Source organism: Eurytemora carolleeae, unplaced genomic scaffold (assembly GCF_000591075.1).
Source record: "Eurytemora carolleeae unplaced genomic scaffold, Eaff_2.0 scaffold17, whole genome shotgun sequence".
NCBI classification, from domain to species: Eukaryota; Metazoa; Arthropoda; class Copepoda; order Calanoida; family Temoridae; genus Eurytemora; species Eurytemora carolleeae.
Window position 1 is genome coordinate 102,309 of NW_019396047.1, and position 23,912 is coordinate 126,220.

Sequence of the window (23,912 nt, forward strand, 5' to 3'; positions counted from 1 at the left end):
CCCACCCTAGTTCTCCCACACACACCAACATATCTAGTTAATTTGCAGTTTCAATCTGCACAATCAACAAGATATATAATTTATACAATGTTTCTGCACAGCGCGTGGTCGTATTTGCCATTTCTGCAATCCTTTAATCCTTTACAGTATACAGGGTGAGATTATTAAACATGACAAAACATGTTACTAAAAAGATAATGCAGATATTTTCCCGGTCACCTTGTGTCAAGGTCGTAAAATAAGCAGGACTACTTTCGATGCGCTCCAATGTACGGAAAATGTCGTCTCCTAAGATAGATAGAAAAAAAAATAATATGACGTCACTTATTATAGAGGTGAGAGTGACAAAATTATGTTTCTATCTATCTTAGAAGACGACATTTTTCGTACGTTGGAGCGCATCGAGTGTAACCAACCTTATTATACAACCTTGCCCTGTGTGGATCACATTGAACACATTGTGCTGTGCATGAGATATTTATTGGACCATACTGTACATATTCCAGGTCCAGATTCATTCTAAATTATCTTATTCATCTTACATTTGCCAGACCATTAGTTATCTCAAAACTTTTTCCTTTTAAATTATTTGGCAAGGAACGCGCTGCTATATTATGTATCCTAAGAAGGGGGGAATTATTAAGCCTCCATGTTGTATTACATACTCTGAGAAGTGAGAAAATATTAAACCTCCTGTTGTATTAAATACCCTGAGAGGGAGAAAATATTCAACCTCCTGTTTTATTATATATCCTGAGAAGGTAGGAATTATTAAACCTCCTCTTATATTATGTATCCTGAGATTGTAGGAGTTATTAAACCTCCTGTTGTATTATATACCCTGAGAAGGTAGGAATTATTAAACCTCCTGTTGTAATATATACTCTGAGAAGTGAGGATTATTAAACCTCCTGTTGTATTATATACCATAAAAAGGTAGGAATTATTAAACCTCCTCTTATATTATGTATCCTGAGATTGTAGGAGTTATTAAACCTCCTGTTGTATTATATACCCTGAGAAGGTAGGAATTATTAAACCCCCTGTTGTAATACATACTCTGAGAAGTGAGGATTATTAAACCTCCTGTTGTATTATATACCATGAGAAGGTAGGAATTATTAAACCTCCTCTTATATTATGTATCCTGAGATTGTAGGAGTTATTAAACCTCCTGTTGTATTATATACCCCGAGAAGGGAGAAAATATTCAACCTCCTGTTGTATTATATACCATGAGAAGGTAGGAATTATTAAACCCCCTCTTATATTATGTATCTTGAGAAGGTAGGAGTTATTAAACCTCCTGTTGTATTATATACCCTGAGAAGTTAGGAAACCCCTCTGTTGTACTACCCAGAGAAGGGAGGAACTATTAAACCTCCTGTTGTATTATATACCCTGAAAATGGAGGAATTATTAAACCTTCTGTATTGTATTATATACACCCTGAGAAGGGCTGAATTATTAAACCTCCTGGCCTGGTCACTCATATGTATAATATGCTGTAGTTCTAACCCAACTTTTATTGCTCAAGTTTTTACAGTTTATTTTGCATATATTTACAAAACATACAAACAAGCAGCTGTAAACCAGGAATATTTTGATCCAATATATTTTATCTTTTTCAAGGTAATATTTTAATATATTAAAATCACAGTAAATGGCTTTTAAAGGGCAAGTTAGCCCTTTAAGCGAAAACTAATTTCGATTTCGATTTCCTAAAAACTTCCGTGGTTTCCTTTTATTTTATCTACAGTTTGATCCAGAACTTTGGGGACATCCAAAAGAATTTATAAAATGTCGTTTTCTAAGCGCTGCAGCAGATATTTAGTTTTTTTATTAAATAATTAATTATATGGAGGTCTAAAAAACTATTCCCGCATATTTCATGACTATTTTTTTTTTTTTACAATTTCTGAGATATGGGTATAATGGTATAAAAACCAATGAAAAATTGTCAAGACGACATTTCATAAATTATTTCGATTGTTCAGAAGTTCTGGGTTAAACTGTGTCTAAGTCTAACCATTGGTAGAAAGAATAGGTGTGCTCCCCGCCCCCGCCGCCTTCAAACCAACGATGTTCATTGACTAGATAAATATAAATATAAATATAAAACGAAATAAATCAACTTATTTTGTTTGAAGCAGAACTTGATTTGTGTATTCAAAAATTTCAAAGAAACTGAATTTTTGCCAGAAAATCAAATTTTCTTATCCCATCTCTGCAACCTGACGGCGTGTAAACCATTGATATTTATAATCAAGCAGAATTAATAGTTTGAAATATCAAAGGTCTACAACATCGGGTTGCAAAGATATCAGGATTAGAGTTTGTGACAAAAACTCCATTTCTATTCATACTAACATTTTTAAATTAAAACTATTACTTTTTTAACATTTTCTTGATCTAGATAAATAGTGTCGATGTTTAGAAAGAAGAACAATCTATCTATCTAAATGTTCTTGGTCTAGATAAATAGAGTCGATGTTTAACGCGCCCCTTCCTATGATCCTACAGGGGAGGATATCGCCCCACCCCCCTAAAATATAAAATTTAGTTCAATTTATCAATTTTTCAAATGTAATACTGTGATTATTGATAATCTTTTTGAGTAAATTTTTTAGTTTGCTATAAAAACAAAACAAGAATTAGTTTTGATAATAAAATTTCTATGTAAGCTATAGTTATTATTAAATTCAAGCTTACTAGAAACGTATATTCATAAGATAACGCTAAGTAATAGATCTGATGATAAAACGACATAAAATGTTAAAGATCATCAAAATTAAGCTAAAATTGCTATAGGAATTGAGTCTTTGCCACAAACTCTGAATTTATAATCCCTATACCTTTGGAACCCAGTGTCGAAAATCTTTGATATTTCAAACTTATATTATTTGATCTAACAGAATTCATAGTTTTAAATATCTAAGGTCTACGACATTGGAATCCAAACATATAACGTTTAGAAAAGCAGAGTTTGTGTCAAAGACTCAATTCCTTTAATCATGAAATTATGAAAATGTTCTATTTAATGGTAGTTCAGTTTAGTACACTTTGTCTATGGGGCCTCGAGTACCATCCATGAGAAGAGTATAATTCACATTGTTTTCAAGGTTCCATAAAGGAATTGAGTCTTTGCCACAAACTCTGATTTTCTAATCCCTACATCTTTGCAATCGTAGACCTTAGATATTTCAAACTACGAATTCTTTGAATTCAAATGATCTAAATTTTAAATATATAAGGTTTACACTTTAAGATTGCAAAGATATAGGGATTCGAGAACTCGAGTTTGTGGCTAAATTCCTTTACCAAGATTATGCATGTACACACATTCCTCTGTATGTTGGCTATTACTAGGAATTTGTCCAGGGGGGGGCTTACATTTTTTATCTTTCCAGGGGGGGGCTGTCAATAGATTTCACTGGTCCAGGGGGGGCTTAGCCCCCATAGCCCCCCCCCCTGAATACGCCTCTGATTAGCCTTTTTACATAATCCAATCAAAAGAATTAACAATAACTCACCCAATCTATTTACAACACCTTTAAACTTAGAAAAACATGTGTCACAATAATTGTATTTTAAAAAGAACGTGCTCATTGAATTTCTCTTATTTTGCTAATTAAAGTGAAAAAGTGCATAAATGGCAAAAATAAAGTTTGCTCACACTTTTTATTCTTTTCTAGACAACTGAACAACGTTATCTCAAGACTCTCTCCTTTATCTCCGGACAGGTAAAAATATGTCGTCTTTTAATAGATAATCCGACAGGTACAAATATGTTGTCTTTTAATAGATAATCCGACAGGTACAAATATGTCGTCTTTTAATAGATAATTCGACAGGTACAAATATGTCGTCTTTTAATAGATAATCCGACAGGTACAAATATGTCGTCTTTTAATAGATAATCCGACAATGTTTGACAGACATACAATTACAAAGGAATTTAGTCTTTGCGACAAACTAAAATGTTATAATCCCTATATCTTTACAACCCAGTGGTTTAAGTTTGAACCTTTGATATTTCAAAATTAAATTATTTGTTTTTACATAAAAGAGACAGACAACAACGATATACAAACAAACAAAGACAACAAACTAATACAAGAAAGATAAAGAGACAAACAAAAATTATTAAAAAATATACGATCAGACAATAGCAATAAATGATAAAAAATATACGATCAGACAATAGCAATAAATGATAAAAAATATACGATCAGACAATAGCAATAAATGCAACCTAGATCTTTAAGGATCTGAGTTTTTGCCAAATCAAACAATCATAATTTCATGATTTAATTTTCTAGCTGTTTCTCCGAAGAGCATCATTACACTGATCCAAAACCTGAAAATAATTACCTAAACCTAGAGAAAAAATCAAACCTTGCAAACCCAAAGCATCTACAGTTCCTACAAAACAGGTGATAAAGCTGAGAAAAGAAAAATTCACATTCAAATTTTTTTTTAAAAATCAGTATTGTATTTTATATCCTTTCATAAAAACTTCAGCATTTTTATGATGAAAAGAAGTCACTAATGATACATTTATTTTTATAGAATTCTTCCAAACAACTATATGACACCAAACAATGGAGTTCGTCGCCGACTGGAAACCCCGGTCAAAATTGAAGAAACTATATCTGGAAACAATGATAGAGATCGTCTTCATTATCCTGGATCCCCTAGTCAATACATTTACGAATCAATCGACTCACCTCAGGTTATTATTTTTCTTATATTTTTTAAGGACAAACTTTCATTTTTTAATTAATTAATAATCATGGTTTTTTAGGTGGAAAAATATCAAAATGAACAAAAATTTTCAAGAAACTTAAACCTTGGATCCTTCAGACAACGATCCCAGGATAGCAAAAGATTAAAAAAGACAGATAATTCTGATCCCCACCGATCCCGTCGAAATAGTTTCACCGAAATCCAGGATCGAAAACGGGATCGAACCCCACAGCGCTGCCGACATACCCGGAGTTTCCGAAGAGAAGGAGGATCTCGACTCACTGGGTTGGAAACTTATCAAGGATTACCCCAACCTGAACCTCCTTCCCTACCAATTACAGGGATAGGATCAGAGAGTGATTTACTTGAACCGGACGGATTGAGTTTAAGTTACTCCAGATACGGAACTGATCTTCTCTTTAGGTATTTTTCAATTGTATTGTAAACATTGATATTATGTATGTCATTAATCATTATTTTCATTTTCAAAAGTCAAATTAATCACAAATCGACTCCGATATTTTGTCTGATGAACAGAACTTTGAATATCATATTAGATCATCTCCAAGCTTTAACGCCAAAATACGCACATAATACTCGAAAAAACTGGTATTTTCTGAAAAAAACTTTTTTTAATAGCCTTATACATTTTTTCATACGATTCTTTTTATTTTCTGATTTATTCTTTAAATCTAAATTTAGAGCCATAAATGATTTTTTTCCTCTTTAGAGATAAAAGCATATGAATTGTTTAGATGCAACCTGTGCGGAGAAAGGTTTGCTGATAACGGTGTTCTCCTGGTTCATCTTAAATCCCGACATCTAGCGGTCAGTCGGGCACTGAAACCTCAGTACAGCTGCGGACAGTGTCCTGCCAGGTATATAACATACGGTAAACTAATGAATGTGCACGTTTTCATCCGATAATCTGAATTTTGCCAATTACTCCTTTTAGACCATGAAGCTAGAAACATTGTACAGTCTACAACAACAAAATTAAAAAGACATAAAGTTCAAACCGAATTTAGGTATTGAGGCCTTTTATTCCCTATAAAATTCTTAAATCCTACAAAAAATTTGTGCTTAGCTAAAATATAAAATGTTTTTTTTCATGAAGAAAACATGTTTAAATTACATTCTTAACTATAATATATCTTGATCAAACATTAATTTAATTTAATTTTAAATTTTTAAATTTATTTTAACTCTTAAACTATTTCAGATTTTTTAAGAACAGTTTTCTCATCAAGCATAGTCTTACTCATCAATCTCAAAACTAAGGAGCTTACACTTTAATCCAATCCAAGATCTAATCTGTACTTCTACTTCTACACCAACCCAGAGAAATACAGACCTTCAAGCAGTGCAATGTTACTTTGGAATTTGGTGCTTGCCCGAGTTGAGTTGCCACTGGCAGATTGCTATGGCAACTCTTTGCTTTTTGAACATTTTTAAGGTTGCCAATATGAGTAGTTTAAATCTTCTCTGCATTAAAGTTTAGCCGTTCAATCCTTCTTTTATTTAAGTTTAGTAATACAAATCCTTCCTCCGTCCTAGCTGAGCAGTTTAAGTTTCATTCAAGTTCAGCAGTTTAGATACTTCCTATATATTCATTCTAGTTCAGCAATTTAGATACATCCTATATATTTATTCAAGTTCAGCAGTTTAGATACTTCTTATATATTTATTCAAGTTCAGCAGTTTAGATACTTCCTCGATCCTTTAATTCAAGTTGAACAGTTTAGATACTTTCTCGATCCTTTGATTCAATTTGAACAATTTAGATACTTCCTCGATCCTTAAATTCAAGTTGAACAGTTTAGATACTTCCTCGATCCTTTAATTCAAGTTGAACAGTTTAGATACTTCCTCGATCCTTTAATTCAAGTTGAACAGTTTAGATACTTCCTCCTTTTATTCAAGTTGAGCAGCTAAAGTCCTTTCCTCATTCATTCATTCAAGTTCAGCAGTTTAAATCTTTCGTGCATTCATTCAAGTTCAGCAGTTTAAATCTTTCCTGCATACATTCAAGTTCAACAGTTCAAATCTTTCCTGAATTCATTCAAGTTCAGCAGTTCAAATCTATTCTGCACTCATTCAAGTTCAGCAGTTCAAATCCTTCTTGCATTCATTCAAGTTCAGCAGTTTAAATCTTTCCTGCACTCATTCAAGTTCAGCAGTTCAAATCTTTCTTGCATTCATTCAAGTTCAGCAGTTTAAATCTTTCCTGCACTCATTCAAGTTCAGCAGTTCAAATCTTTCTTGCATTCGTTCAAGTTCAAAAGTTTAAATCTTTCCTGCATTTATTCAAGTAAAACAGTTCCAATCTTTCCTCCATTTATTCAAGTTCAGCAGTTTAAATTCTTTCTCATTTCCAGCCAAGAAGAATAAATCCTTTCTCCGTTTGAATTGAGCAGATAAATTAAAATCCTTTCTCCATTTATTCAAGTTTATCAGTTTAAATCCTTTCTCCTTTCAAGTTAACAATCATAAATCCTTTCTCCTTTTAAATTGGGCAGTTATCATTTCAAGTTCTCATTTCAAGTTAAGCAGTATATAAATCCTTTCACATTTAAAGTGAAGAGAAATAAATCCTTTTTCTATTTAAGCTGAGCAATTAAACTTTCTTACATTCAAGATGATCAGTGAGCAGTTTAAATTCTTCCTTTATTAAAAATAAGAAGCATAAATCTTTTTTTCCATTCAAGTAGAGAAGTTCAAATCTGTCCTCCATTCAAACTAAGCAATTAAACTTTCTTCAAATAAAGCAGTTTAAATCCTTCCTTTATTTAAGACTAACTGAAGTGCCCGGCCCGTGGAATTTAGAAAAAAGTATAGCAATTAAACTTCCTATATTCAAATAGAGAAATTAAACTTCCTCTTTTAATATAGAGCAATTAAAATTCCTCTATTCAAATAGAGCAATTAAACTTACTTCCATTCATGTAGTGCACTTAAACTTTCTCTATTCAAATAGAGCAGCTTAAATCTTTCCTCGGCTCCAGTCAAGCAGTTTAAATTCTTCCACCATTCTGAATACCCTATATTTTTAAAAGAAGCATTTCAAATCCGGCCTTAATTCAAAATAAGCAGTTTATTCTTTGATTACTAAATTCAAACTATTATCCTTTTCCCTCCATTATATGATTTATATTTTATATGTTTCTTTCCTTTCCTTAACAAAAAGAGTGCAATCACAATTTTACGAGAGCTTTTCCATTCGTCTTTATCATAAGCCTGCTTTTCCTATCGTTCTGCCCTGTAGTAAATTCTGTTTTCAAACCAAGACCCAAAGCCAAAGGTCTGTTCAATGTGCCTAAATGTAAAGAAATATCTATTGTACTGTTGAATTAAAAATATATGTATTTGTAAGTAGTACAACAGATTGTACAAAAAAACTAATAAACATTTCAGCGTTTATATAGTTTATATATCCTAATGTTTTCTTGAAAATATGTAATTCAAAATATATAAAAGTTACTTTAATGAACGCATAGACGATTTAGTATCTTTAATTAAATTTAGGTAAGTAAGATTGAGAGCAGAGGTAATAGAGTACAGAGATCTATTACAGGCTAGAATATACGATATCTTCCAAAGCAGGTTCTATTGTGTACAACTGGAGTACACAACCAATAAGCAGACGTCTGTATATTCAGGGATATTTAAGGATCCTTTGGATGCTATGACAAAATCTTCAAAAATAGACTTGATTAATAATTTTTTGCTTTATGTTAGAAGTTTAGTAATTCTTTAAATCTTGTAAAATATAACTCCTGAAATGTATGCAACAAGTGGCCGTTAGATGGCAGTCAAAAACCTTTTGTGGAAATGAATTCATGTCCCGTTGGGACTTCTTAGCCTATCCATAGAGACTTTAGAGCTTATAAGCAGTCTGGTGAATGAGAGAGACATGTCAACTCTAACCTTTCTCCGCATGTCAAGAATGAGCTGCAATTGTGAATTACAAAAAAGGCTACTAATGTTTTATTTAAGGACAAATTGGAAAGCAAAAAATATGATTGCAAAAAAATTCACTAGTGATTTCAAAATTGTATGCAAAATAATGTAAGTAAGATTTTTGAAATTCATGGATTATGGTTCGATCTTGGAAAATGAATTAAGGGCAAGTTTTTGTATTTTTCACAAAGCTGAGATTTTAAAAGTTCCCACATCCCAGCTGGCAATGTTAATACCTTCTCTTATCAATTATCATACAGTGAGATTGAGAACCAGGAATTTCTGGAATAAAAAGACGGCTTTTAGACTAAAGTTATGACTTTAAATAATTTCCAATGAAAATGATACACATCAATTGTGCAGTGTACACAGACTCATTTCACTTCATAAGTGATCCTTTATAAGTTACAAGTAAAAGCAGTTTTAATCGCATCTCTTGAATTTGTCCGACAACAATTCTGTGATTATATACAGTGAAACCCTTAATAACGAATACATTGGAAGAACTTATCAAATGTCGTCTTGACAATTTTTCAATGAGTTTTATACTATATTACGTAAATTTCAGTATTTGTGAAGATAAATAAATAGCCATGAATATGCGGGAACAGTTTTGAAGAGTTGCTTATAATCATTTAATTAAAAAACTAAATATCTGCAACATTCTATTATCAGAAAGTGAAGAATATGACATTTGATGAATTCTTTCGATGTATTCTTTATTAAGGGTTTCACTGTATGTTGCTCAGATGACGTTTACTCAATTAAAGGGAATGTTCATAATTGTTTATGGCGGTAATGGTTTTAAAATGTTCCTTATAAAAGTTCGCTCTTGATATATCATATAAAAAATCGACAACGCCTAATTAAAAAATTCGCTCCACTCATTTATCCAAATATCGGACCCCGTTTCAGAACTTGTAAACACATCTCTACAAAGAGAATAATTCTATATATTCTAGTTTATCCTTAGAGGATGCAAAATAATTGTTGTTTTAAAAACACATTTGTACGTAATAATGCTGTGGCATGGAATACCGTATTCGGTTGTACGGCTCGGCTGCCGGAAGACATAAAAGCTAATATGTGGCTTGGAAGGGAAAAATTTTGTGGCTTATGGGCGCCGTCTTGCCACGCTCACCAGAAAAATCAGAAGTTATCTTTTTCCTCCGATTCCGACCCTCTTCCTTATTCATTTTATTTCTGAATTGTCCTGCATGGAGCGGACTCAACCCTTAAAGTTTTAGCTATTTTAACACAATGTTAGAAATGAAAGCAATGTTAAAACATTAAAAAATAATAATTAACATACAGAGCGTCCCATATCATATTAGATTATCTACAAGTTTCAACGCCAAAATAAACCCATAATACTAGAAAAACCTATCATTTTCTGCAAGAAAATTCTTATATTAACCTTATTTAATTTTTCAAAATGATTCATTCTTCTTAAATTTTCTGATTAGTCCCGAAAATCGTAATTTAGACCGATTGACGATCTAATATGATGTGGGACACCCTGTTTATTAAATACGCATTTATAGTTATTAAATGTATTTTAGAGGGTATAAAGGCAAAAAAAGGCTATCTCTCTTGAATGACATAGACATAGATAATTTCTAATGGGTTTTTCAAATCAAAATGCATCAATAAATATCGGAAAATGTCATTGCATTGCTTTCTATGTCTAATATTGTGTTGAAATGGTTAAAACTGTAGCTCGACTCGACGTCCGCCCCATGCAATTGTCCGCTCCATGCGCATGACACTCATAACACCGTCGCCTAATCATTCAAGAAACGAAGACGACGTTTGTACTTTTCACAAAGTTATTGCAGCAATTGCGCATTCTGCATCTCACGAACAAAAACTTTTGACACGCTAACTTTTTTATTTACGAAATCTTGAATACTTTTCGTGATAAATGAAATTATTTTTCTATAATTCGGGTTACAAAAATTATGCTCTCTTCGAAATATTAGCCTACATTTATACGTTTATATTGCATCATTTTTTTAATATCCGCTATGTTCACGCATCACGACGGTCCAAAGTAAACGAAATCTTTCATTGTAGTGTGCTAATCTTAAATCAATATTTTGTCACCCTAATGGGGTCTGTCCTAGTATACGATTTTTGGACCCCCCCTCCCCCCCCCTCCTATCAATTTTGTACATGACCATTTATTTTTCAGCAAATTTATTATTATTTATTTTTTTGTTATTTAGGGTTAGGTTAGGTTAAGATACTTTCTGGGCCGAGCGCTGCGGCTAGGATGGGCTAGGGGGCCGAGCGCTGCGGCCACGGGTTAGGTTAGTTAAGACAATTTCTTTTGTTATTTAGGGTTAGGTTAGGTTAAGATACTTTCTGGGCCGAGCGCTGCGGCTAGGATGGGCTAGGCGGCCGAGCGCTGCGGCTAGGATGGGCTATGGGGCCGAGCGCTGCGGCCACGGGTTAGGTTAAGTTTAGAAACTTCTTGTCAGACCCATGTACAAAATTGATAGGAGGGGGGGGGTCTAAAAATCGTATACTAGGAAATTACCCCCTAATGAATTAATACTATTAATAGTTGTAAAGCTGGGAAATTCTTACATTCACGCGATCTTGATTCTTCAAACTTTTATTGATTAGAAATAAAGATTATGCTGCCGGTAATTTCCTGGAGAACAGTTTTTGGGGGCGGGGTCCAAAAATCGTTCTTTAGGAAATTACCTATCATTTTGTTCATGAATCTCGTATGTAACACATCGATATAATTGGTCATGTGGCCGCATCGCCCGGCCCCAGCATTCCTAGCCGCGGCGCTCGGCCCCCTAACCTGTTCTAGCCGCAGCGCTAGGCCCAGATTCCAGAAATGGTAAAAATGCGAGTTTTGGACCCCCTCCCCCTCCTATCAACTTTGTACATGGGTCTTATATGTAAGACAAGGATAAAATTGACCATGGGGCCGCAGCGAGAAATCGAGAAAATAGATAGAAATTCTATCAGAAATGATGCGCGAAATTGAAATTTGGTATTCTTTTCCCTTTTTGACAAATTTGATCAAAGATGTTCAACAATCATGATCACACTGGAGTCAAGTGAGGGGTGGGGGGGGGGGCGAAACGCGATTTGCCCCCCACTAGTGCGCCGCTATATATGTTGATTGTAACCCCCTCCTATAAATTTGTCCATTATACCATTTTTTTTAACTTAAATTATTTAAATTTATTATGGTATTTAGGTTTAGTTTTCTAGCAAATTACCTGTATGTATAACTAACTGGAAACTAGTGTTATTATGTTCTTATTTTATCTTGTTTTTTTCTTACAAGAAAGGATTTTATAACTTAAAATATGAATGAACTAGTTTTTTTCTTCATCCGTAGTCGTTTAATTATAATTGTAAACACTATTTTCAGATTACATTAATATTACAATGAAATTAGTTCACAAGGATCTTGAGAAGGGTGGGTCGGGGACAGTAGTTCTAGTTCCAGACGAACCTGAGGATATATGGCACGCTTACAATCTCATCATGGAGGGTGATAGCGTCAAAGCTAGTACAGTTAGGAAGGTAAACAAAGGGTATGAGAATGATACGGAAATTACTTCGAAGTTCGAAAGTTAAAGGGGGGACAGAAACGACCAATTTTGGTCATGAATTTAAATCAAATAATGTCAAATGCGAAAATGCTAAACTTGCACTATATTTTCTAGTTTTAGCTGTGGTATTATTATGTTAATTTAATTGTATGGTTTGCATTAAAACATTCTTGTAAATTTGTTATTAGGTGACTAATGAAACTGCCACTGGTTCAACCACCAGTAGTAAAGTTCGGACAATTTTGACAGTATCAGTAGAGAACATTTTTTTTGACACACAGGTATTAATATTGTTCTAATTTTCTCATGGAATTTTATCTTTCTATATCTGATAGCAACTATTACACATTAAGATTCTATTGCAGGGTCCAATTATTTGGTCAGTTTATCGAAAAATGAAAAGAGAAAAAAATTTCTGCTAAACAAACTATGATTACAAGAAATAAGACTCATCGCCCTCGGGCAAAAGTTACGCTTATGATATCTCGAGTGATTACAGGCCTGTATGCTTCGGTTAAAAGGAAGAAACATGGAGGAGAATCAATATGTTAAAATGGGAGCATATCACACAATAGATCTGGAACTAAATAGGTAAAAATACAATAAGAATATTAAGAAGGAGATCGTTATTGATTTGCCGCAGCCGTAAAATAAACTAATTTTCATTTCATTTTTAAGTTCTGTAAATTGTCCATATTGGCAAAAAAGGTTATCACTCTTGCAGATAAAAAAAACAACTTTGACTTACTAAGATTTCTTCATTGAAATATAAATAAATACATCAATTTCGATATATTTTTATATCCTCGTCATTGATTAAGCAATTTCGGTGCCAAAATCAGCCTTTTCTGTGAACGCGGTCATGTAGGGATAGACTTGTTAACGCTTAATATCTTGCATGGCTGGAATTTTATTTTACATAATATAACGCATGATTACAATGTTGAGGCATTTAGGAAATTTACGCTGCGTAAAAGAAATTGGGATACAATTCATCTGGACAGAATAGAACTGGCTTGTGACGCATCAAAACACGCAGAAGTTGCTGCCGTTGTTATGCAGGTAAAATTCGTGCGCTTTAAAAATTTTAAAAACGCGTTTTGGCATGAAATTCTTGATTCTCTTTTATTATAGATAAGAAACTGAACATATTAAATGCGTACACAGCTAAGTCATATTACATTTTTCTGTTTAGGAGGGTTTAGCTCATGTTTGTCTCGTGACCTCTAGTATGACGATAGTAAGAGCTAAGATCGATGCTCCGATTCCACGGAAACGACGAGGGGATTGCTCCCAACACGAGAAAGGATTGACTAAGTTTTATGATCAGATTATTCAAGCTCTTCTTAGGTTGGTATTACCAAATGCGGTTAAAGTCTAGAAATTAAAAGAGCGAATCAATAATTAAAGAAATTATGAATATTTTTCATTATCCTCTCACATACTTAATATTCTTTTTTTTTACTAGGCATGTAAATTTTGACGTAGTAAAAGCAATTTTAATCGCATCTCCTGGATTTGTTCGACAGCAATTCTTTGATTATATGTATGCTCAGGTGATGTGTTTACTCAAGGAATGATCATGATTGTTTATGACGAGTTATTATTAAATTACGAGTACTTTGGGGTAAAAGTTTTTAAAAGTTCAATAAAAATTTCGATGTTGATATAAATCAGAAACGACTTATTCATAAACATCTTCCCTTACACCACACATGTATCTTTAAACATCTTCCCTTACACCACACATGTATCTTTACCCCTTTCAGAATTTATAAACACTCTCTGCAAAGAGATTAATTCTATTTCTAGTTTATTGCAATGATTTAGAAGCTAAATAATTATTGTTGTTTTAAGAACCACTCATCTTTGTATAATATTAACCTCTTGATGAAAGATATGATAATATTAGGATCTGAAACTAATTCATTACCAATTTATTATTTTTACATATGGTTTCAAACATCCAAGCAAGTTATGAAAAAGTTTCAATTTAAATTTTCTCATCAGGCTGTGAAGACGGACAACAAGCTGTTGTTTGAGAACAAAGGGAAGTTTCTACTCGTCCACTCCTCCAGCGGGTACAAGCACGCGCTCAAGGAAGTTCTTCAAGATCCTGCTGTGCTTGCGCGTTTAGTCGATACCAAGGAAACATATCAATCAGAGATTCTTCTCATGTTCAATTCGTGCGTTTAAATGCATTATGTTTTCCTTGTATTACTATTAATATTTTTAAATGACAACCCACGAATAAGTGAATAGCGGTTGGCGCTTCTCTTCACCGAAATTTATGTACGGCCACTGTTAAAAAATGATTATACAATGTTATGGAATGTAAAGTTGTAACATAATCGCTCTGAGCTATCAAACTCAACCATTCTTATTTTTTATGCTGTAGCACAAAATAATACAGTTATTTTCTTAAATTGGTTAAAATTATTTAATTAATTTTATTAAAATATGGTTGATATTTTGTATCCAGGCTACTGAAGAGGTACGCACATTAGAAGCTTTCTATAAAATGATGAAGAACGAGCAGGCGCGTGCTTTCTATGGGCCTAAGCACGTATTTGCGGCGTGTGAAGCGGAAGCCATAGAAGTGTTACTCATTTCCGATAAACTGTTCAGAGCTGTCACTGTTGCAGAAAGAAAAAAGGAATCATTGCATTTACATAAGAAGAAATAGATAAATTATTCTACAGGTCTACCTGAAAAAGTGATAGCTCTTAAAATGGTTCAGGGATTTTATGTTTTGGCTAAAAATAAATCTCTAACTTATTGAGTTATTTTATGATTTTATGTTCGTGTTGGTAAAGCATTGATTTCGTAGTATGTGGATTTAGTAGATAAAGTGCGAGAGGCAGGGGGTAGTGTTAAAATTTTCTCCAGGTAACATTTAATTTTAATATTTTTATCTTGAAACTGAATGTTTCTATCCTGGGACCGAATGTTTCTATCCTGGGACCGAATGTTTCTATCCTGAGACCGAATGTTTCTGTCCTGGGACCCAATGTTTCTATCCTGGGTCCGAATGTTTCTATCCTGGGAGGCTTGGACCAAATGTTTCTATCCTAAGACCAAATGGAACTTATCAGGGAAATTAACAAAAAAAAACTACAGGTTTCTTTTAAGTTTTTACATTAATTGTTTTAGTTTACATGTTTCTGGAGAACAACTCGATCAATTAACAGGACTCTGTGCTATACTCAGGTGAAATATCCATCTGCTGTTGGGGGTTAAAATCTATGTTTTGAAGCTTTTTCTTAATTTTTTTTTTATATTTTTCCATTTAACAAGAAATATGTAGTCCATGGATTTGCGGAAAAAGAAATCAATTATTTAAAAGTAAATTATATTTATTTTGGATTTAGGAAGTACTTTATTTCATTCTTTTTTCTTAGGTTTCCTATGTTAGAACTAGAGGATTTAGATGAAACAGATTCAGAAGACGAAAATTAGAAGATTCTCTCCCAGCTTGAACCATCGGCGAATGAATCCATCCAAGGTGTCTAGAACCATCTGCTAATGAATCCATCCAAGCTGCGTGGTACGATCTGCTAGTGAACTCAACCACGCTGCGCGGAACTATCTGCCAATGAGTCCAACCACGTTGTCTGGAACCATCTGCCAATGAGTCCAACCACGCTGTCTGGAACCATCTGCTAATGAATCCAACCACGCTGTCTGGAATCATCTGCTAACGAACTCAACCAAGCTGTCTGGAATCATCTGCGATTGATTACAACCACGCTGCCTGGAACCATCTGCTAATGAATTCAACCACCCTGCTTAGAACCATATGCTAATGAATCCAACCAAGTTGCGTGGAACCATCTGCTTATGAATCCAACCACGCTGCCTGGAACCATCTGCTAATGAATCCACCCAAGCTGCCTGGAACCATCTGCTAATGAATCCAACCACGCTGCCTGGAACCATATGCTAATGAATCCAACCACGCTGCCTGGAACCATCTGCTAATGAATCCAACCACGCTGCCTGGAATCATCTGCTAATGAATCCAACCACGCTGCCTGGAACCATCTGCTAATGAATCCAACCACGCTGCCTGGAACCATCTGCTAATGAATCCAACCACGCTGCCTGGAACCATCTGCTAATGAATCTAACCACGCTGTCTGGAACCATCTGCTAATGAATCCAACCACGCTGCCACGAACCATCTGCTATGATTTCAATGTTGAAGAAACTTGGGAAGGATTTGTTCATTTGATGAGGAAGAAGAATTGAATCTTTTCTTAAACCAAAGTTTAATATATTCAAAACCCTCTTGCTATTGGATGAGAAAAAGGAGAATATATTTTATTTAGGTCTGGTTCCGGTGTTACGATCTGAACAGGCTCGGGGATTGATAAACTCGTACTTGGTTTTTGATAAACCTCACTCCACAATTACAGGCAAAACTACATACTGGAAGATATCTATGCTGTGATCATCAGTTCGGATTTTATATTAATAGTACTTAACTTAAGTTCAATTCAACTTTCCATGTTTAAACGGGTCTTAAGTTAAGGACTATAAATTTAAAATCTCTCCTCCGACTTAGTTTGAGTTTAATCAAACTGTGATAGTTTTCTATTTTCTTTCAGAATATAACTTTCAAGTAGAAATGTCTCTGTCTCAGGCCTCCGGGGGACAGCAGACCTCCTCATCCGCCCAGGTTATATCATTAAAGGCAAAGAGGGATACATGCCCGATTATCAACGATAACTAGATTCAAGAATGAATGAGTTATGTTTTTTACTAATACTATTTCCTGTTGTGGTTCTCTACTGAAGTGACTTCAGGAGTTTTGCAATAGAAACATTGGAGGAAATAGTCAAAATGGAACATTTCTCAAGCTATAAAAACGACGATATCTTCCACATCATTGATAATATTGAAGTTCTAAATGGATCGCGGTTAGACACAGGGTCACTAAATATTTTGATGTCCATCTTGGGAATTTAAAATTTTAAAAAAGGTTTGAAAAGTAAGAATTTAAAAGTACGTGAATTAGATCTTTTATTCTTGAACTGCTTAATGTTTAGGTTATAGATTTTAGATAACTTTGAACTGTTCAGGTTAAAGGTTGAAGTATCTAGAATCTATAATTTTCAACTGTTCAGAATATAGATTCTAGATCTTTAAGTTAACTGTGAACTGTTCAGGTTGAAGACTCTAGAATGTAGATCAGTAATTTTGAACTGTTCAGAATATAGAATCTAGATCTTTTAGATAACTTTGAACTGTTCAGGTTAAAGGTTGAAGTATCTAGAATCTATAATTTTCAACTGTTCAGAATATAGATTCTAGATCTTAAGTTAACTGTGAACTATTCAGGTTGAAGACTCTAGAATTTAGATCAGTAATTTTGAACTGTTCAGAATATAGAATCTAGATCTTTAAGTTAACTTTGAACTGTTCAGGTTAAAATATGAAGATCATTAACTTCGAACTGTTCAGGATTTATAATCTAGATTTATAATTTTAACTGTTAAGGGTTAAGAACGATAAGATTTTTAACTTTGTATTGTTCAGGTTATTGAATTACTGAACAATGCTCAGATGAACACAGGGGACAACAGTAAACTTGATTCTCTCAAGATAGTTCAAGAAATTGTTGTTCATAAGGTAAAAGATAATTTTCAAAAACCAGAGAGAGATTTCGATAATGATTAGGAATCTAGGATTACAGAAACAATTTCTAGAAACAAGATAAAATATTTTAGATAGTACAAAAGTGTCAAACCCGGAAAAGATAATACTTTGGAATCGATATAAATAAAGCATTAGATCCAATCTGTACAACAATTTTTTTATCTTCTTTTGAAAGTACTTAAAAACTTGTGCTGCAAGTCTAAAAAAGCCTTATTATTTTTGATCTGGACTTGATCCAAGTAATTGTTGGGAACAATTCCGGATAAACTACTAAAACCGGTTCAGAACCGGATTAAAAAGGAAACCGGGGATTAAGATTCGCAGCACTGAATGTCTTAAAATTAAAATTTAGAAATCATATTTAAATAATATTTATTAGGAACCTGATCTACTGGATAATTTCCTGGATGAAATATTAGCCTTTCAAACAGATCGGAATCAAGAGGTAAACATTAAACAAGATTTTAAAAACGAATGAAAATGGTCTGAATCTTATTTTCTTAGGTTCGAAAGTTCGTTGTTGCATTTATTGAGGAGGCATGCAAAAAAGATGCGGAAATATTACCAAAGGTAAATCATTCAAAATATTTTGATATTTCAATATTTGTTCTTTGTTTTCCTCTTGTTCGTCTTTCATGCATCTTTCAATCATATATCGGCTAATTTAAAAAAAGAAAAAAAAGAAAGGGATGCTCTTGTAAAATAGCCACTTTTACAAGGAGAACTATTTTTAAAAAGATCTTGTTTTCTTCTGAACCCTGTGTTTATTTTGAGTGAACTGTTTGGTTTTCTTTTCTTGGAAAGCTGACTAAGCAATTTGTAGTATTTCAATGTCAGCTCTGTATTTATTGCCAGGGTCGGCTGTACACATTTTTTAAATCATTTAAATTTGGGAAGATTTTTTGAAGGGAGGGGGGTGGGACGTTTCCCATCCTGTTTTTGTCTTCATTCGCTATTGGTAAAAAAAAAGATTTAGTGTAAAGCTGAAAACCCCCTTCTAATTTTCCTGTCCTATATTTTCTTTTTTTTTCTTGTTTATCTCGTTTATCTCGTTTCTGCACTTTAAGACCTTTCCAAATAGTCCTTGTACCATCCGAGTTTTGGAGCAGGTAGGAGAGGATAAGGAGGTTTGTAGGAAAACCCATAACTGCACCCCTTATGCAAAATGGAGAGTTGTGATCCCTGAATGCTCTCTTGAGAGGAATCTTCCATAGCAGTCCAGTCCTCACATCTGGTTGAGTTAAAAACCCGGTATCGTTGTGCATGGCTTGTATACCCATTAGGGATTAGACTCTTTCTTTACTTCTTTCAGTGCACCAATCATTCAAAATGTTAATTTAAAAGGTTGAATTAAAAAATAAAGAATTAACTGTTTTTAGGTTATAACCAATCTCCAGATGATGCTGGGGGATGATTCTGTTGCGGTTCAAAAACGTGTCATTCAAGCCATGACTCATTTATACAGGTTAATCAGATTTATTAAAACATTTAGATGATAAATATTCTCATCTTTTTGACTAGTAGAACGAACCTTTCTTACTCCATTTATTTTCTATTTTATATATTTAAGCCTACTTGACAATACGACAGGAAAATGCGGACTAATATTTATTTTTCTAGGTCAACTTTAAGATGGATGAGCGGAGGCCAATCTATCTCCGACCGTATGGAGGCTGCCTGGGGTCTCATGGTCAACATCAAGGACCTAATTGTTGAGCTCCTTGACTCTGACAACGACGGTATCCGAACCCTTACTCTCAAGTTCATGGAGATGATCGTCCTAACACAAACCCACAGAGAACCAGAGAGCGCTGTTAAGGAAAACGATTTTTGTTTGGACGATATTCCCCTCGGGTTGAAGCAGGCTAGGCCGAGGAAGCTGGAGGTGGACGCTAGGAGAGTGTTCGACGATATGGTGAAGTACCACGGGTCTGCTCACATCAGCAGTGCCAACCTTATGACATGTATGGGGGCCCTCTCTAATATTGCTAAGCTTAGACCTGAATTTATGGCCAAGGTTGGTTGTTTTTAAATTATTCAATTAAATATGTTTCTAATGTCAATATTTTTAAATAAGGTGATTACCGCCTTGGAGATGCTTCATGCCAACCTGCCCCCGACCCTGGCCAAGTCTCAGGTGTCGAGTGTGAGAAAACATTTAAAAAACCAGCTTCTCACCCTCCTCAAGCACCCCTTCGCTGCCGAGCAGTTCTTCACAAACATCACCACCCTCCTCACCGACCTGGGCGCCTCCAGGGACGAGGTGATGAAGGCGATGCCGCACTACGAGGAGATGAAGAGGAAGGCTAGGAAGAAGGAGAGGGAGGCTGCGAAGGCTGCGGCGAGGGCGGAGGAGGAAGCGACGGAAGCAAAACGTCAAAAGATTGACATTGCTGATGATGAGGTAAAATCGTTTTTTATAAAATTACTTCCCCTTTCTCTTGTGTTTCTATAAAAATGTTATTCGATCCGTAAAAATCTATCAAAAATTCATGTTCTGTTGTTGTTTAAATTTTTTGGTTCTCAAACCTCCAAAAGAGATTCTATTAGAATTATTTTTAAGAATCAATAAATTCAAAAATAAAATTTTTTAATTTTAAATTATTTTATTTTGTTAAGGAGGATGATGAAGATGATGAGGAGGATGAAACGGTTTCAAGAGTTCCACGCCGTAGTTTTGACAGAATGGAATCCGCCGTTGATATCACAGAGAAATTTGTTTTTGAACGTTTAAAAGAACCTAGGTACAATTGACAAAAATAAAACATTTTCAATTTTTAATGTTTAGAATTTTAAATATATATTTTCTGTTTAGTTTTGCTGCCGAGCTAGTGATGCTTTCTATGCAATTTCTGCCACGAGAAATCCCACCACACTTTAACAATACGTACACACCCATAGCAGCAGCAGGCACAGAAACTCAGGTAGAGATCATAAAGGGGCGGAAGACATAACTTCAAGCAATCTTTAATTTATGAATTGGCGGGGTCTAACTCACAATGGTGACCTTGAATGAATGATTGAGTTTAAGTTAACCAGGACTTAAACTTTGAAAATTGATTTAAATTTTTGCTTAATGTTTGCCTATAAAAGTATTGCTATTGATAAACCGGTTTTTGTCAATTTCTTGATAAATTTTTTTTTCACTTTCCATCATTCCGTGATTTGTTTAGTATATTTTTGGGGTTTCTGATTATCTTTGATTTGTTTAGGTTCGTCATGTATCCAGACTGCTAGCTGCTCAGCTCACCAATGTAGGACTAGGACCCGGAGTAAGGTTTGCAGAAGAGCAGCGTCAACGTAAACTAGCGCTAGGAGCACAAGAGGAGGAAGATATCGGTGCTACTAATATTCCTAATCTCGGTGAGGATGAAGATCTTGCAAAGGTTAAACTAACTCCAACTGGGTTAACTCATCGAAGCGGTAGAAAAGGACACACATTAAAGCTCTCCGAAGTTACCAAACCATTGTCGGAATCGACCAAGAAAATTATGATCCTCGACGCTGTTCAACGGATCCTGAAATGTGAGAAGGCTGCAAGTGTGGGAGGTGTCACTGATGTTAGAATTAAGATAATCACATCATTGGCCGCTTCGTTCTCCCACGAAGTTCGGGGTATTCTGCTCGATTTTATTTTCGAGGATTTATTGAATCGAGCCGATCTGGCGTTCAACTGGTTGTACGAAGAGTACTGCTTCTGTCAAGGTTTCAATCGAAGCTCAAACATCTACAAGAGAAAACCCGGAGATGATAATACGTACAACGAGATCTTGTGTTCCCTTATCAACGGATTAAACACAAGAACAGAAATCCTTCCCTCTGACAGGGATAGTATTCTGCGCCGACTATATTTAGAATCTCCTATCATTACAAGCGAAGCAATTGGTTTGCTCAAACAGTTTTGCCAGGAGCCGGGCCGAGCTCTCTCAGGGGTTAGTCTGATGAAAGATTTAGTGCTAAAGCGACCTGTTAAACAGTTAAACTTTCTCAATTCTATTCTAGAGTTCTGCTCGCATGAAGAGAACGAAGTCCGTGACACTGCTCTCAGCACGGTTCTGTCGTTATACGAGCGCGGGGAGTTGGCCTCGATTATCGAGGATTATAGTGGAATGTTCTTGAGGTTTCTGCTCCTGCCCCGACCTCCGGATATGCTCTTTGGAGAGGACCGAGGCCGGCCGATTATGATGAATGAATGGACCGAGGATTTCATAAAGGTTTGCTTGAACCTGTTCCTGGCCCTGCTCCCCAAGTGTAAGAAGTTGCTAACTAATCTCGCCGAGGTATACGTCAGTACTAGCGGGGACATCAAGAGAACAATCCTCCGTATTATTGAAACTCCGATCCGAGAGATCGGAATGGAATCTCCGGAACTCCTGTCTCTGGTTGAGAACTGCCCCAAGGGTTCTGAGACCCTGATCACCAGGATTATCCATATCCTGACGGAGAAAGCGACTCCGTCCCCGGAGTTAGTGAACAAGGTGAGAGAACTGTATGCTCACAGGGTGGCCGATGTCAGGTTCCTGATACCAGTCCTTAATGGACTCAGTCGACAGGAGGTGACCGCAGCTTTGCCTAAACTTATCAAACTGAACCCTGGAGTAGTTAAGGAGGTCTTCAACCGTCTTATCGGTATCACGACCAACAGAGCCTCCGGTGCCATGTCACCTGCAGAACTGCTTATTGCGTTGCATAATATAGACCCGACAAAGTGCGACACTAAGACTGTGATGAAGGCGACAAGCTACTGCTTCCAGGAGAAGAGCGTGTACACAATGGAGGTGTTAACCATTGTGCTGCAGCAGTTGATGGAGCAGAAGGATATCCCCTTGCTCCTGATGAGATCGGTTCTTCAATCTGTTTCCTTGTATCCTCCCCTCATTGGGTTCACCATGAACATATTGCAACGATTAATTGTCAAAAAGGTTTGATTTTATTATTCATGTGGACAGTAAAAATTGTTAGATTTTTTCTATTGTGTTTAAAACAAACCCCAATATTATTATATCCTTTATGGAAATACTAAAATTTCTAATATTATTTTTATTATCTTAAACTTAAAGCATATTTGATCATAATGAATCAAAAGCTTAATCGAATAAAAAAATTTTCAGGTTTGGAAGCAACGAACTTTGTGGGACGGATTTATCCGCTGTTGTCAGAAAACGAAACCTCAATCCTACACAATTATGCTACAACTTCCGCCCAGGCAGCTTAGTCAGCTCCTCAAGGAGGCGGAGGATCTCAGGGATCCTCTCCTGGTTCATGTTCAGGTAGAAGGCATATGATCAGGGCCATTAACAGGATTTTTTCTGGGGGGGGAAGACATTTTTTACATTTCATGGTCCGAGGACCATGATAGTTAAACTTTTTGAAGGAGAGGTTAGAAGGTTGATAAATGTTACCAGCTAACATGAGGGACATATTATAGTCCCCTATTTCTATATTTTTAGTAACTAGCACTATGTACAACGGATTAATTTCATCTTTTAACATTTTAAAACAGCTTTTGATTTTCATTTGGTTTAGAAGTATCTTTTAAATATCTAAATTTTATTTAATTTATTTGCAGAATTTCACGGATGCGCAGCGTCAGCACGTTCCTGCAACTATTATGGCAGTTCTTTACAACTCCGAACCAGAACCTGAACCTGAGCCTGAACAGGAGGAGGAGACGATTTAATCCTACGTTCAGAAACAGGAACCCTGAGAAGCCTGAAGAGAATCATTAAGCATAGGACTTCATACTCTGCTTTTTTTCAGAAGTTTCCCGAACAGTAATTGTATTTATTTGTTTAATAATGTCCGAAACTCATATTTGTTCATTCAGAAAAGAAAACCAGTGATAAAATCAACTTAAATACACAATAGAATTTATTTTTGTCCAAACTTTAAAATTCAACTTTGTACAGTGTTCTATTAGTTTTTCATCATACGCTGTCGCTCACTTGTATATTTACA

At 35.0% G+C, this 23,912-nt stretch overlaps 3 protein-coding genes across 5 annotated transcripts; all 3 read left to right on the forward strand.

The window, feature by feature from the left end:
• The first annotated feature begins 3,666 nt into the window (after positions 1 to 3,666).
• On the forward strand, positions 3,667 to 8,169 carry LOC111703376 (uncharacterized). Its single transcript, XM_023475301.1, has 6 exons — positions 3,667 to 3,743; positions 4,323 to 4,436; positions 4,573 to 4,735; positions 4,808 to 5,172; positions 5,505 to 5,627; positions 5,972 to 8,169. Exons 3-6 carry the CDS (start codon positions 4,592 to 4,594, stop codon positions 6,027 to 6,029), a joined length of 690 nt encoding a protein of 229 aa, XP_023331069.1. The 5' UTR covers positions 3,667 to 3,743; positions 4,323 to 4,436; positions 4,573 to 4,591; the 3' UTR covers positions 6,030 to 8,169.
• Positions 8,170 to 12,089: 3,920 nt separating this feature from the next.
• Positions 12,090 to 16,905, forward strand: LOC111702900 (protein pelota). 3 transcript variants are annotated; one of them, XM_023474715.1, is made up of 12 exons: positions 12,090 to 12,264; positions 12,482 to 12,574; positions 12,793 to 12,884; positions 13,250 to 13,355; positions 13,489 to 13,643; positions 13,762 to 13,849; positions 14,304 to 14,441; positions 14,776 to 14,949; positions 15,124 to 15,182; positions 15,447 to 15,503; positions 15,695 to 15,798; positions 16,625 to 16,905. In XM_023474715.1, exons 1-11 carry the CDS (start codon positions 12,127 to 12,129, stop codon positions 15,750 to 15,752), a joined length of 1,158 nt encoding a protein of 385 aa, XP_023330483.1. In that variant the 5' UTR covers positions 12,090 to 12,126; the 3' UTR covers positions 15,753 to 15,798; positions 16,625 to 16,905. The 3 variants fall into 3 exon arrangements, with proteins under 3 accessions (XP_023330483.1, XP_023330476.1, XP_023330491.1); XM_023474708.1 differs by having other exon boundaries at positions 15,695 to 16,905; XM_023474723.1 differs by lacking the exons at positions 15,695 to 15,798; positions 16,625 to 16,905 and having other exon boundaries at positions 14,776 to 14,948; positions 15,122 to 15,182.
• LOC111702817 (symplekin) lies at positions 16,894 to 23,828 on the forward strand. The gene is made up of 12 exons (XM_023474600.1): positions 16,894 to 16,974; positions 17,835 to 17,927; positions 18,334 to 18,399; positions 18,459 to 18,524; positions 19,334 to 19,419; positions 19,575 to 19,971; positions 20,032 to 20,358; positions 20,574 to 20,698; positions 20,770 to 20,878; positions 21,167 to 22,876; positions 23,066 to 23,224; positions 23,524 to 23,828. The coding sequence occupies exons 1-12, from the start codon at positions 16,924 to 16,926 to the stop codon at positions 23,632 to 23,634; spliced, it is 3,300 nt and encodes a 1,099-aa protein (XP_023330368.1). The 5' UTR covers positions 16,894 to 16,923; the 3' UTR covers positions 23,635 to 23,828.
• The last annotated feature ends 84 nt before the right edge of the window (positions 23,829 to 23,912 follow it).